This window comes from Oryzias latipes, chromosome 21, assembly GCF_002234675.1.
Source record: "Oryzias latipes chromosome 21, ASM223467v1".
NCBI lineage: Eukaryota > Metazoa > Chordata > Actinopteri > Beloniformes > Adrianichthyidae > Oryzias > Oryzias latipes.
The window spans coordinates 17038860-17053194 of NC_019879.2; the positions used below are offsets into that span (position 1 = coordinate 17038860).

The 14335-nt window shown below is 37.9% G+C and overlaps 1 protein-coding gene across 1 annotated transcript in view; it reads left to right on the forward strand.

Moving 5' to 3' along the window:
- The first annotated feature begins 9793 nt into the window (after positions 1-9793).
- Positions 9794-14335, forward strand: part of LOC101164354 (general transcription factor IIF subunit 2) — a 49678-nt gene continuing 45136 nt past the window's right edge. Inside the window, exons 1-4 of the mRNA XM_004081687.4 lie at positions 9794-9987; positions 10061-10134; positions 11422-11440; positions 11675-11819. Coding sequence (XP_004081735.1) covers positions 9922-9987; positions 10061-10134; positions 11422-11440; positions 11675-11819 — 304 coding nt within the window. The 5' untranslated portion in view covers positions 9794-9921. The remainder of the gene's footprint in view (positions 9988-10060; positions 10135-11421; positions 11441-11674; positions 11820-14335) is intronic.

The window sequence follows — 14335 nt, forward strand, 5'->3', positions numbered from 1 at the left end:
GTCCTCCCCAGTGGCGGCGACGTTCAGTATGTGGCCTCCTTCGCGGCTGCTGTGGATCTGTGCTGTGACGGCACTGAAAGGGAGGGGTGTGCCGTAATATGGCGACTGCGCATGGCCTCTCCTGCCAGACATAAAGCAGTCTGGGTGAGGCGGCGGCTCACGAACTTTATATCAACATCGACGGAATTTGCCGTAAAGAGCCGAGTGAAGGCGCTCCACGCGACACCACACTGGATTATACCATCTAGATTTTTACGTACACATTGAAATAAAAACTAAAAAAACTAAATGAAGAGTAACATGATGTATTTACCTTGCAAACGTCACACAAATCATTCATTAAAATAGTTTATTTTGATTTTCTTAATTATAATCGTTTTCACTCATGAAATAGTTTTGTTTTAGTCTGAAATATGATCTATAATTTTTTTTTCTTTCATATTGACAAAAAAATCGTATCAATTAGAAATTTTTTGTGTTTATTTTCAATTGTTGTTTCCGTTTATGTAACACATCTGTAGATTTTTAAACCCCTCTACATTCTGGAATGGGTTGTTCCAAATCATAAACAGCAGTTTGGTAAACATAATTTTTGCTTAACTTTCTTTAATTTAATTAATCAGTTTACAAGAAATTGTTTTATATAGCATCAGGCTAAATAAATGAACCGAATATTCACAATAATTAATTCAAAATTTACTTTATCAACGAAGTGTAAATATGTGCAACAGTTACAGATAACTTGATAGTTGCACTAGCAAATAAATAACTAAATCAATGTTTAGAAAGAACTTCAAATATTTTAAAGGAAAAGACATAAAAATCTGATACGTGATAAACGTTTTATTTTGATTGGGCAAAACAGGAGGACATCAGTGTTAGTGAAACAAAGGCAGACAGAGAGCTGCTGGATCCCTCTGCAGACACAGGTGTTGGGTACACTGCAGGATTATTCTACACACAGGTACTGTTTGGGGCCTCTGTCTCTCCCCTGTGTCAGACAGAGTGAGTAAAAGAGGCAGAGAGAAGAAAACACATTTGGTGATTGTTAATGTTGCCAAGGTCAACGAACTCTCAGTCAAACATCTCTTTTTTTTAGTGTTCTGGTCTTTTCTGTACATTAGTTATTCTCCTTTTTTATTTATCTTTTCAGGTGTCTCCATAACCTTTTTGGTATCAGACGATCAGACATTGACAGATCATTGGACACAAAGTTATTTTAAAGCCATTGCAATTATTAAATTATTAGCTATATGATTGATTCAGATTTTAACTTCATTCCTGTCAAGTCAGGCCTGTTCACACCGGGACGAATTTCGCCGGCGATTTTCGCCGACGTTTAACGCCTCGTGACTAAACAAAGGGCACCAACGAGAGTGTGCACACCGACGCGAAAAAACGCCAGGCGTTAAAGCGTCAAAAAAAAAAAACGCCTCGGGTTCGTTTTTTTTTTTCGACGCGTCGCGTCGAAATCTACTCGACCAATGAGAATGGCGCTTTTGCTCACGTGTCTGGAGCTTCTGAAGTTACAGTAAAACACAACTTGGGGGCGCTCAAACACAAAACTGCCTTGCTGAGCACACATACCAGCGAAGAAGATAGACGCCAAGTAGCGTCTACACTGCCGCGAAGAAATAATGACGGACATTCTAAAATATCCCCGAACCAAGTACCAGTTGGAGCTACTGGTGCTTGAAATATTCATGTTTTCTTTGTTTGATTCTGACAAGCGTGTAAATACTTGCTCTCTTCTTCTGAGTGAAAAGCGACTTTCAGAAGCGTAAAGTTGCGCAGCGCCACCTTGTGTACAGGAGTATTTCTGTTTTACATTAAGCGCCATCTAATGTCAGGGAATGAAATTGCATGTTCACTCCACTCATCGTCAGCGAAAATCGCCTGGGTGTGAACACAAAAAACGTGGCGAAAAACGCTGGCGAATAACGCCTGGCGAATATTCGTCCCGGTGTGTACGGGCCTTTATGCATCGAAACAAATGGGGACAAGAGACGGCAGACTGCAGCTTTAAATCACCCATAAAAAAGCAAAACTGAAGCTGCAACCCTTCACATAAATTCTCTATTCTCTCATCTTGTTCTTAAAGAAAGTCTTAGTGAGCACTGTATGCTTTCACAACCTGTGACTGACATCTAGCTGTTCACCTTAATCCATAAAGGAACAGAGGGGTATGCAGTTACTTCTCAACTCTTTTGAGATTCAATTTCCTTCACCCTGCTAATAAGGAAGAAGTACACAGAGATGTATTGTAAATGCTTAAGACAGAAAGTATGACAGCTCTTGAAGAAAACAGCCACAAAAGTGGTTCTTTACCAAAAAATAATAATTGTAATTACCGGTATTGTAATTGTTATCGTTGATTGCATTGGGAAAACCTAAGTCATTTTTCAAAAATGCAGCAAGAGATGCAATATATGTGGCACAAATGCACATAAATTATCCAATGTATAGTGATTTTAAGTTATATTTGTTCTTTAATGGGTCCAGAAACTGCTTCTTCCATCCAAAGACATTTTTAAGAAGAGTTTGGCAAAAGTTTCATGAATCAGCTACAGTTTCTGTTCAAATCTGTTGGTAAACTTTTTTTTTTTATTTATTTATTTTTTTTTTTACTTGTCCTGTCCAACAGCTAGGCAGGCAGATGAGAGCTGAGGGCGTCTTGTGTTGGACATATTTTACTTTAACAAGAGGGGTTATTAATCTTCAGACAAACCAAAGGTATGTCTGAATAAACCCCTTTTGTAATTGAGGCCAAACTTTATTCATTTCAACCATGATTGAAAATCTTTGGTGTTGGACCGGACGGAAAAGGAAAGAAGGGAAGAAGAGGGAGGGATGTCGGGGGGGGGGGGGGGGGGGTGATAGTGAGAGGGGGGGGTAAGACCATGAAGCAGCATAGAGTAGACAGGTTTACTGGTTGTTTATCATTACGGTACGGTTCAAATGTAGTACAAAAAGGGCGGGGCCTGTTCACACACACTCAAATACTATCAACACACCTGCTAGCTGCAAAATATGTTCACATGTCAACATGTACACAAAACAGATAGTGTTCACGAACGCATACCTATGCCTTTAAACCAACTAGTGTGAAATCTTTCATTCATTCAATCATGCAAACTATAAGTGCAAAGGTGAGCTAACACCTGTGCTCAGGTGAGTGTTTATGTTCTTCTAAAATGGATGGTGGAATGTGAAAAGAAGGAGGAGGAGCGCCCAGCCACCCCCACACCCAGACCCCCGCCGCAGCGGCAGCCGGAATTCCCCCAACGCCACACGGGAACAGGCAGGGAACAACCGCCCCCCGGGCGACCAAGACCGCCACCCAGGCCAGGGCCAGCAGGACCACCGCGAGGCCCCCAGAGCCAGAGAGCAGGGATGCGCGGAGGGAAAGAGAGCGCCGCCCCAGCCCAGCCAGGAAAGCAGCCCCCCCGCCGCGCCGGAAGAGCCCATCGCAGGGCCCCACCGGAGAAGGACGCCCACAGCACCAGACGAGCACCCCACCACCACCCAGGAGTTCCGGGCATCCCCCCGCCCCAACCCCAGGTACGAGCCAGGACCCCCCAAGGAAGACCCGCTCCGCACTCCAGGCAGCCACCCACCCGGCCCACGGTTGGTCCAGGGAGGAGCAAGGCAGGGGCCCGCCGCCCCCGCCCAGGAGGGGGGAACCCCGGGGAAAAAAGGGCGGCCCACAATGGGTGTTATAAATATGGCCCGACCAGGCTCGGCCATGTTGGAAGTTTGGCGGGGCCCAGCGCTCAGGGGCAAGGACCAGGACCCACCCCCCAGGGACACGAACACCCCCGGCTCAGATGTAATATGAACCCCCCCACCGTGCGGAGAGAGCACCGTCAGGCCCAGGGAGCCGGCACCCAAGGGACACGGCCGCCATCGCCAAGGGGCCCGCACCCCCCACCAGGGAAAGGGTAGGGGACAGATGGACCCAGGTCCCACCTTCCTTGCAAAATGTGTGTGCGTGTATGTGTGTTTGAGAGGGTGTGTGTGTGCATGTGTGTGTGTTTGTGTTGGAATGTATATATTGAAGGGGGAGGGGTGTGTGTACTAAGGGGGGTGCAGTTAAAATTGGCGAGTAGGGCACTAAGGGGACATCTCCTGATTACTCACAGTGATGTCCCCTCACCCTCCCCACCAAGGGGCCCTAAATGTCTAAGGTGCGGTTAAAATTGGCGGGTAGGGTGCCAGAAGGAGATCTGCTGCTTGCTTGCAGTGATGTCCAAGCACCCCCTCTACCAAGGACCCTACATGTCTAAGGTGCAAATAAAACCGAAAGAGGGGGGGCCCACTCCATACGGCAACCATAGGAGGGGGGTAAACTTTCAAGTGCAACCCACAGGGACAGGAAAATACAATCTGTCCAGATACCTGTGAAGGTTTTTGGTTTCTTTTACAAGTCGAATGAGGGTAAAGACTCAAGGACATGTTTATGCTGCAGACTTGCGTCAGCAACGTTTTCTCCAGAAATGTATCATGGGTCTGACAATCTACTATGAAGCCCTACTACAAAGTTCCACAGCTATGAATGTATGCAGTTTAAACATCACAGCACATTAGCACAGTTTGTAGGATTAGCTGGTGTGACCAAAAAACAGCATTCAAGGCTTTGGTGTTTCAAAAGGAATGCCACTGCTGAAAATGATCAGAAAAGCATGAATTAATCAAACAGTAATCCTAGCTGTGATATGCACAGTGGTGAGTGAAAGGGAAACTGGAGAGCAGCCGGTGGAAACATTGGTTTTAATAATGAAGGAGTGAATCCAGGATGGCACAGAGCCTTGGTCAAGCTGAGTCAAACAATGTTTGAGAAAAATGATTCTTCCTGCAGTTGGTTACATTCTGGTATTTGAGTTTTAAAATTTCCAGCTAATGATAGCAGATTCATAAGAAAGTGAGCCATAAACCAAACTCACAGCAAAATAGCATATTTAGAAGTTGTATGTTTTCATGTCAGAAAGACAGTTTTTTTTCTGTTTCAAATAAACAAATAAATAACTGTGTATTCTTTACAAGATCTAGAAATTGTTTCCACAATTATCAACAGCTTATTTTTATAACTACACCAGAACACAATGACTTTTGATTGTAGCGCCCTCATCAGGTCATCAAAGTATTTGTCTGAAGTCAAAAGTGCTGGAGAATGAATTAATATTAATCCCTTTTCTGTCAGCTGGAGTGATGCTAAAGCTAGAAGACAAATCACTTCAAAAGTGTGTTATATCTTTATGTATTTTTATTACGTTCAGTTTATTTTCTATTTTACAAGTCTTTATAAATCAAGTTAACATAGGACCAAAGAAAAGGTTTTGCCACAGCTACAGTCAGTGTTTGCACAGACCTGCCAGAATTTTCAGGCTGTTTTCCTTTTGTCTCTTGCTTGCACATTTTAGGGACTAAATTTGTCCACTGGAGGCTGCCATGGCAACAGCCTTTGGTGAGCAATAAACCTTTACTGTAAAAATATTACATTTAATTTTTTTAAATCTATTTTGTATCACATTTGGGTGTTGAGGGACATGTCACTCAAGTTAGAACCAAGACAGGAAAATGACACAGTGCCAGTAATGTCAGAACACCCTTCATCCTCTGGCTGACACAGATTTCTGGGTGAATTTCCCCACAGTGAGGCTGACCTTGATGGGAAAGTTTAAACCACAAGAAGTATTGTGCCAAGCTCATTTCATCCCTGATGAAAAGGGAGTTATGAAGCCTTCATCCAGCAGAGGACATGAAGAGGACTGCCGAAGCTTCACCCAGATCCAAGCCCTCGTAATGGAAGGAAGTTGGGCCTGCGATTTATCGTCTCACCTAGCGTGTTGTATTTACACACACTTTCCACAGAACCGAATAAAGCCGATAAGCTGTGAGCAGAAGCCTGGGGAACTTTGGAGGCTCTATGCGTAAGTCTTGATGTGGGTGAGAGCTCTCCTCTGTGGAGTTTCATGAGAAAGTGCTGACAGCTGCTCAGTTGGCATCACTGTCTGTGTTGCACAGATTTGTCAGGTTACTCTGAAGAGAAAGATGCGAAACAGAGTAAGTTTTTTTTGTTGGAATGCTCAAATCTCTATCTAACAATGGGGTTTTAAAACCTTCTTTTAACCTTGTGAGTGTATGAGATACCAAAGTCGTGACCATAATCACTCAAGACTTTGTATGCTGCTGGATAACAGAGTAAGGCCTAATGGGAAAAAGTTTATTTTTTGATTTAATTACCAAACAGACCAAATCAAAACTATCAAAATTTTCGGTGGCTTAGTTTGTAACTTTTAAACAACTCAGTTTCTAAACTTTACAAAGTTTACTCTTTACTCTTCTGACCTACTTGGAAGTGCTTTATTTAATGACTATCAAATACGTTTGAAAGTAAACATTGTCAAAGGAATAACCCCATCACGAAATGACAGCGTACAATACAGGTTTCACTTTTTAAGTTTTAATTTTTTAAGCCAGTCTTTATGATTTAAAACTAATTGTGTTATTAGTTTATAAAACATTAAAAAATAACCATGACGGGCTGCACAGTGGTGCAGTCAAAATAGTCAAAATTGTTGATTTGACAAAAAACCTTTGCTGATGAAAAATATTTTTGATACTTTTGTACTTTTTGAATGTAAATATAAGGATGTCTTAAAATGTGTGTATTAAAATTAAAGTTAAACCTTATTCCCTGACTGTATTGCTCAAAGATGATAATCTTCATTATCAAAACTAAAAACAAACAGACATAACTATACAATTTAAATCTTGAATGAATTGATTTCTTTTCTGAGACATCAGATTGATGAAACAGCAAAACAGGGGTGGGATTATTTAAGTTGCTTCCTCCCACCCCCTTTTCAGCGTTTTATTAAACTCTTCTTTGACAAACTTAATATTTAATAGTCTCAGTGTCTGTATGCATAGGAGTTATTGTGTCTATCTATGATTAAGAGTAACAATGGAATTAGTCACAACTGTGTGTGGATGCGCATGTATATTAATTTTCTAATCAACGCCACAACTAATTATCCTAAGTTTTGATACATCTCTGTATAGATGTACAATTCTGTGTTTTTTGTTTTGTTTTGTTTGCTTGAAATAAACAATTTCAAAATCCAAAATCCAACTAGTTCATTGCAGTTTCTGTGGGTTTTTTTTTAGGTTTCATCCATTGCTTCATTCATCCTCTCATTCAAACGTTTTTCCAGTGGTTGTCCACTAGATGGCAGTATACTCCAACGATCTAATTTCAAACGACTGTTCAAAGCTTGAGTAAAAAATGGAGTATTTCTTTCTTGGAATTATTTGGTATGTGTTAATGTGCTCTACAAATATTGCTTGATCCTGCCACAGTTATTATTAATATTTTTGCTTAAACTTTACTGAACTTGTTTCATATGCAAAAGCCTTATGAGGCTTGGACCAAAAGGAAAATAGTAGACCTTTTTTTTTAATCAGAACGATTAATTTTGGCGCTGATCTTCACTTATTTAATGCAGCAGCTTTACCAGCACATCTTTATATCCGGTTTTTGTCTGCTGAAGTTAGTTACTGCTCATAACATTATGCATGCAATCCTTCTCTTTCAAGACAAGGGTCATCTGCATTCAATTAATTATAAATCTTTGAAACATGATAATAAATTGAACATAAATTGCTTAAATAAGATTAGCGAAATAAATGCAACAGTAGGTAGTGAATACAAAGTGAAAGTCACAGATTTTTTAGAATTCATTTCTCCCTTTTTTAAAGGTTGTTACATGTTTTTAGATATCTGATAAAATCAGCATTACTATTTGAGAAATTCCAATAAATTCTATGATACTGATTGCTAAATACTGTTTGAATATTTCAGTTTTACATTTAATTGGCTACCCAGATTCTTTGTAAACTGTTATATGGTCAACAAAACTGCAGTTGTCAAAATACACCTGGAATTTGGACCTTTTTAACAGGAGGCCCCCTTTTATTTGATAATCCTTTAATGGTTTTTCCATGAACACACTGATTAGTCACTCTCCAGACCTAAAATGATTGTGGAAAAGGAGCACACACCCCTTTAACCATGCCAAACACACTGCATATTCAGGACAGCCGAAATGAACAAAAGGAACATTTTTTTGTTTAAATCAGGAAAATAACAAGAACAGAACAGCTGTGGAGATTGTCCTAAGAGTTCCTGAGGGGGCTATTCTACTGATCACCTTTTCTTTTCTCTGCAAACCTCCTCACATGTGTAAATGTGCGTCAGAATCCACATTTCCTGAAGAGAGCCCGTTAAATTTCCTGAATCTTTACCGTCAACAGCAGCTGGACAGTAAAACAACCAACAGTAAATGTTCTGTAGGAGAGCTCTAACATTTCTCAGACAGAAAAGCCCTGAGGAGTGTTAAGAGCTGCAAAGAAAACTCTTGGAGCGAGCACAAAATTACCCTCTGTCTGGAGCAAACGGCTTCAAAAGGAAATAATTTCTCAAGGGAGGCCAATTCTGTTTTCCTCCAATCTTCTGTCAGATAATACTAAGCTTGCACACTGACGTGCTGGGAGGTTGGGAAGAAGTTTTTACCGTTTCTTTAGAAAGAAATATTGTTACTTTTCACTAAACATGACCACAAATTAAACATAAAATGTATTAAAATAACGTTGTTGCTTTTAACTGAGCAATGAGGCTAATCTAACCCGAGGCTGTTTATAAAATATGCAATGTAAGTATGGCTTGCCTTGATTAAAATCATAAAGTCAAAAATGAAAAATAAAAGAGGTGTTAGCTTTCAAATCTGCAATACATTTCTTTTTAGTTGCAGATGTTTCCACAAATTTTACAAATGCAGGTGTAAAATTTTATAAAAATCCCAAAATGCCTTACTTTTGTTACTCATTGTAAAGCATACTAAACATACAACACAAGTACTCTTTAAAAAACTGAGAAAAAGCCACTACTATATAGTTTTCAAATGTTCACCTCAAACAATTTTTAACTTTTTTCTGGCTTTGCCCCTTTTCTTAATTTTTGTATGTGCTTGTATTATGTAGTTTTTTTTGTTTTTTTTTACAAATGTACTCTTTCTTTTTATTAGCATTGGAAATATATTGCTTCCACCAAAATAACAATACGCCATTTAATTTTTTTAATAAAGTTATTACTACTCCTGGCTGAAGTTTTGTCAGAAAATCCCATTTTTTTCTGTATTTTTCAGACTATATAATGAATCAATTAGTTTTTAACAATAAATAACCCCAAAAAGCTTTGAAATGTCTTGAAATTTGTTCTCAACATAAAATCATTTGAAATGTTAAATCTTTAATGATTTATTTGAATGTTCATTCATTGTTTATATTTTTGTATAACTGTACAGTGTATAAAGTTTCTGAAAATGTAGTTTTAATATGAGCTAAAACATCAGTCATATATGTGTTACATCAAATACATTTTTTAATTGATTTATTTATTTAGATTTAATTTATTTATATTTCTACTCCATCAGCGGTTACACATGTTGACTAAATTATTTTGGTCAGGATTTGTCTAATATTGAGTTGGCGGACCCAATTTCTCAGAGGGCAGCCAATGAGCTTCGGGGAGTGGCTATGCCCCGCCCCTTTTGGATGCGCCCCTGTTTTTCACTACTTTCACCATAAACCTATTTTAACTCCCTTTTTATGACACTTCGTAGGTTATGTTTTTACTAAGAATTTTAATTTCGTGACGACGGAATGTTAAATCAAAAAGTAGTTTTAATAATAGGAAAATAAATAACACACACGACAAAATGTCTGTCATTTTAATTTTCAACCGTCTCCCTTACTGCGTTTATTCTGAAAAGCCTGACAGGAAGTCTATTTTATGAAGCGTGAAAACCCACAGGTGTGATAAAAAGATAGTTTAACAGTAAAGTCCTCGTCGTTTGAAATATGTCAAACAAAGTGGAGGTTAACTTGACCGGAGTCAGACAGAGCAAAGGCGTGTGGCTCGTTAAGGTTTGTTTACGTACAAACGGAAGCCGTCCAATTAAAAAACAAACTAACAAATAATTATTTTACTCCCGTTTAGGTACCCAAATACTTATCACAGCAATGGGACAAAGCCACAGAAAAGGGAGAAGTTGGAAAAATCACAATTGGCAAGTATGTATGAGAAAACCTTATTGTTTTTAACCTTAGTTATCTGACCCACTTTTATCATGAGGGGCTCTAACAAGTCATGTCCATTTATCAACAGCTATTAACTTCAGCCAATGGACATTTCTACATTAAGGCACATTTACATATTTCTCTTTGGTATAAAGAGCGAATAGAGTCCTTTTTTGTGTGTAAAATACTTATACAAAACTGTAGCTTTTAGGTTTTATCATGCTGTCCAATTTCATAAAAGTCAGGTTATGTTTTTCATAATAACATTAAAGTGTTTTTTATGTAACTTTTTTCTGAAATATCTATTCAAAGTAATGACTACAATGTGATGAACATGTTTAAATATTTATTTTGCTTTTTATGCACATTAAGTCATTAATTTCTGACCCCCCCCCCCTCCATAAATCAACAGTGGCTTGGTCCAAAGTCACATGATCAACATCATTTGGATCTTTTTTGTTGAGAAATGTAAAGACTATGTGGCAAGTCTCTCTTTTCTACATGTTAAGTCAATATATTGATTGTCAACTGTGTTACCGTTATGTTTATGTGATTTTGCTTCAGATAGTATAATCGCAAAAATACATAAAAAGCTTGTAAAAATATGATTTGGATAAGGTTTTATGGGGCCGCAATATTAACCGTGTTACCTGTCAAAACAGTCGGCTGTGCTACTCTCCATCAACTGTGTTTCTACTGTTTTTTGTGCCATAAATCTCTTATAGGTTGGACGAAATGTAAAAAAAATAATTGGGAAGATCTCCACACATTCAGTGTATATGGATTAGTGTTGGAAAAAAAGTGTCATCCTCTGAGACATGCTCACATAAAATCCCCATTGTGAAGCTCAAAAGTCCTATTTTCAGATCAGTTGGACAGATAAACTCTAAAAATCTTGTTAATGGACTGAAACACTTACAAACAACTTTGTTATCATATATATTGTATGTTTATATATCTCTTGCTTTACACATTTGTCCGTAACACTGTTGATGATATAATGAATCAAATATTTATTATTTCAAGATCATATGATTTTAAGCTTGCCAATCAATTCATTTAACACATTAAGGGTGTATACTATAGAGTCATGTAGTTTATTTATTTAAAAAGAATACTGATACTTTGGGTTTTTGCTTGACATGAAATCTACCCCTAATTATAGAATCACCCTTAAGCTAAAACTGGTTGAATGCATAGCTTCTACTCTGAGATAGCGTACTTTCAGCTGTGAAAAAATGTAATTTGCTCTACTGATCATTTTGCTTCTACTCTTTACAGAAAACAAGGTAAAACTGAGGTGAGAAATTGTCCCCCACCCCCAAACACTTAAAAAAAAAAAAGTAATCGCATCAACCCCAGCACTTTTTCTCTTGCTGTTTTCTGCTTTGTTGTATTCCATCTGTTTGTTCACACACTGACTCACAGCAATCAATAGCTTCACCATAGCATGTTTGACCTGATCTGATTAAATAAAGAGCCAGCTGGTAATATGACTAGCCAGCCATTGTGTTGACTAAGCTGTTTTCCTCAGGTGTGTTTCAGTCTGAGTGAGGAACTGGCGGCCCTGGGCTCTGCGGAGGAGAAGGATGCATCAGTGCAGGTCCCCAGGGATCATCCCTTCACTATGCAAACAGTGGGCGGACAAACCATGGCTGTCTTCAGCCAAAGCGACACAGGTCAGTCTCTGATTCAGCTGCGCTCGCCGCTCTTCTGCCGGGTAATGTCATCTGGATCACTTGTTTGGTGATGAAGGTGGCTTCAGGGTCTGAGCTGAAAAATAGATTTGATAAAGTGTGATGCCTTCAATAAACGACAAGGCAGTGTGGGTTTATGTTTCATCAAAGTAGAACATATTTATCTGATACGACTTGAAACTTGTATGTTGGGGATGGAAAATGGAATCCCATTTTACTCGCACACAAAAATAAAATGAAATAAAATCAAGAACTGTTTGATCTACATGCAGCTAAGCCCAGGCTGAGAGCTTAGGTGATTAAAACATGACATTACATTCGGATCTCCTTAGATCGTTCTGATTAAAACCTGATGTTGATTTATTCCTCTTAGATTGCACTGTAAAATTCATGAGAATTCTCAGAACGTCTCCTTATTTATGGAGGACGTTTGCTGCCAGGCACAATGTGTCATACTGCTTTCCAAGCCTAAGGGATTAGTTTTACATCAAGCTATCAAAGTAGCTTCAACTGAGTTAAATTGCCAAAGTTTCTTTTGGCAATTTATAGCAGGTTTTATTTGAAAATAGCCTTTTTTTTATTATTCCAAACAGCCAACTGATAAGGCTGGACAATAATTATTTTATATCAAGTGAAGGGAAAAATAAATGTGTCAGCTATTGCCTTAATCTTGTAAGTGCTATACTTGAGGCAAAAATAAATAATAACAGGGGAGCACAAATCAGCAAAAATGCCCACAGGCTATTCCACACCTGCCTGGGTGCTTTTACTTAGTGAAAAATACAGTGCCTGCTTTTTCATATACAGATAAGGGTGCATGTAATTAGCTTGCACTGGCTCTAAAACAAAAAGCATATTTTAAGCATTCCCCAGCCGAGAGCAAATTATATAAAGCGCACACTTTGACTGCAGACCAAACCTTGATCCAGGGAGGGCAGACGTGTGAAAATGGAGCATCCCGTGCAGTTTAGCTTGCAAAGAGGACTACGTGTCGGCATCATGAGGGAATACACGGCACAAAATGTACAGAGTGTGAAGCATACGTTTCTAAAGCGCACAGGCCTTCAGACAGGTGACAGGCATGCTGCAAATGTTTTGTGAGACAGACTTGAATGGAGTTACAGTTTTATGCATCACGGACAGGACATGTAGGTGCTCTAACATCTAAAATTGTGCCATTCACTTTATTTTGAAAATGGAAATGTTGTGATTCGTATGAATAGTATGAGATCAGTCACTTTATTGTGTGAACTTAAATAATTTAATAATAGAGTCCTTAAGGAAATTGGAATACAACGTTCTACTTGGAAATTTATTGAAATTTCAGTTCATGGCTATTAATTTTTTTGGCTGGAGGGTTAAAATAAAAAGATATGTTCAATGTGGTCTACTTTACACAACTATTTTCTTAATAGTTTTTTTTTAATCCATCTGGGTTTAATTAGGGATTTAAAGGACATTTTAGCAATTAATGAGGTACACGAACTGATTTAAAAAGCTCACCTTTAAACGGCATTAGCATAAATTATTTTTGCTCTTGCTGTTTTTTTTGATAGGATTGACTTAGTGAAATTAGGTTTTTAAGACAGTTGTTTGTCTGCAGCTGCCTTAATGTCTTAAATTAATGCCACAACATTTCAGTTGATTGGTCCGGACTTATAGGCTATAGGATCTGATGTTTTTTAAATTTATTTTACTTTTTGAGATGGATATTGCTTAAAATCTCAACTAATTTTTGGTTATCATGGATATTCAAACAAGTTGTTAATGTCTTCTGTTACGTTTTGGACTAACTCTGTGCTTCATAGTCAACCATCCCCAACTGTAGGTCTAAAACCTTCTTGTTTATTTTTTATTGCTCATTTAAACAAATCTTTTATTTCAGTTTTTTTTTAAATAAAGTTTTTTTTACTTAATATATCGATTGAAGATTTTGCCAAACAAGTTGGGGGAAAATATTTTACTGTTCCTGTTTTTAGTTTTATTTTTGTTTATGTCCAAACAGCAGGGATTGGTATTACAGGACAATTGTGTTTTTTTTTTTTATTGTTTTGACTTATTTCAGATGCACAAATTGACTTTCATTTAAAAAATGTTGTTTTTAATTCATCAGACCTGTGAGCCGATTTTTCATTGAAGTAACTTAATTTTAGGCAAAAAAGGTTTTTCTTTGTTTTTATAAGGAAAAAATATTTAATTATGTAATAAAATATCTAATTATTAAGTTTTATTTATTAGTTACTTAAAATAGTATGTCTAAGCAGAATAAAAGTTGGTTTATGGTATAATTTTGAGAAATACATAGATTTTTGATTGAATTATGTTAAATTAGAAATAAAAAAGAATCGGCATTTTGCAGTAATGCCCAGCCCTGGAAACCAACTGTCAATGTTATAAGAATAGTTTTAAACCTAGTTTTAGGTCAATTTTGAGTTTGAGAAAACTTTACAAAATATCATAAATTTTACAAATTCAAAGCAAACGCAAACCCCTCTGCA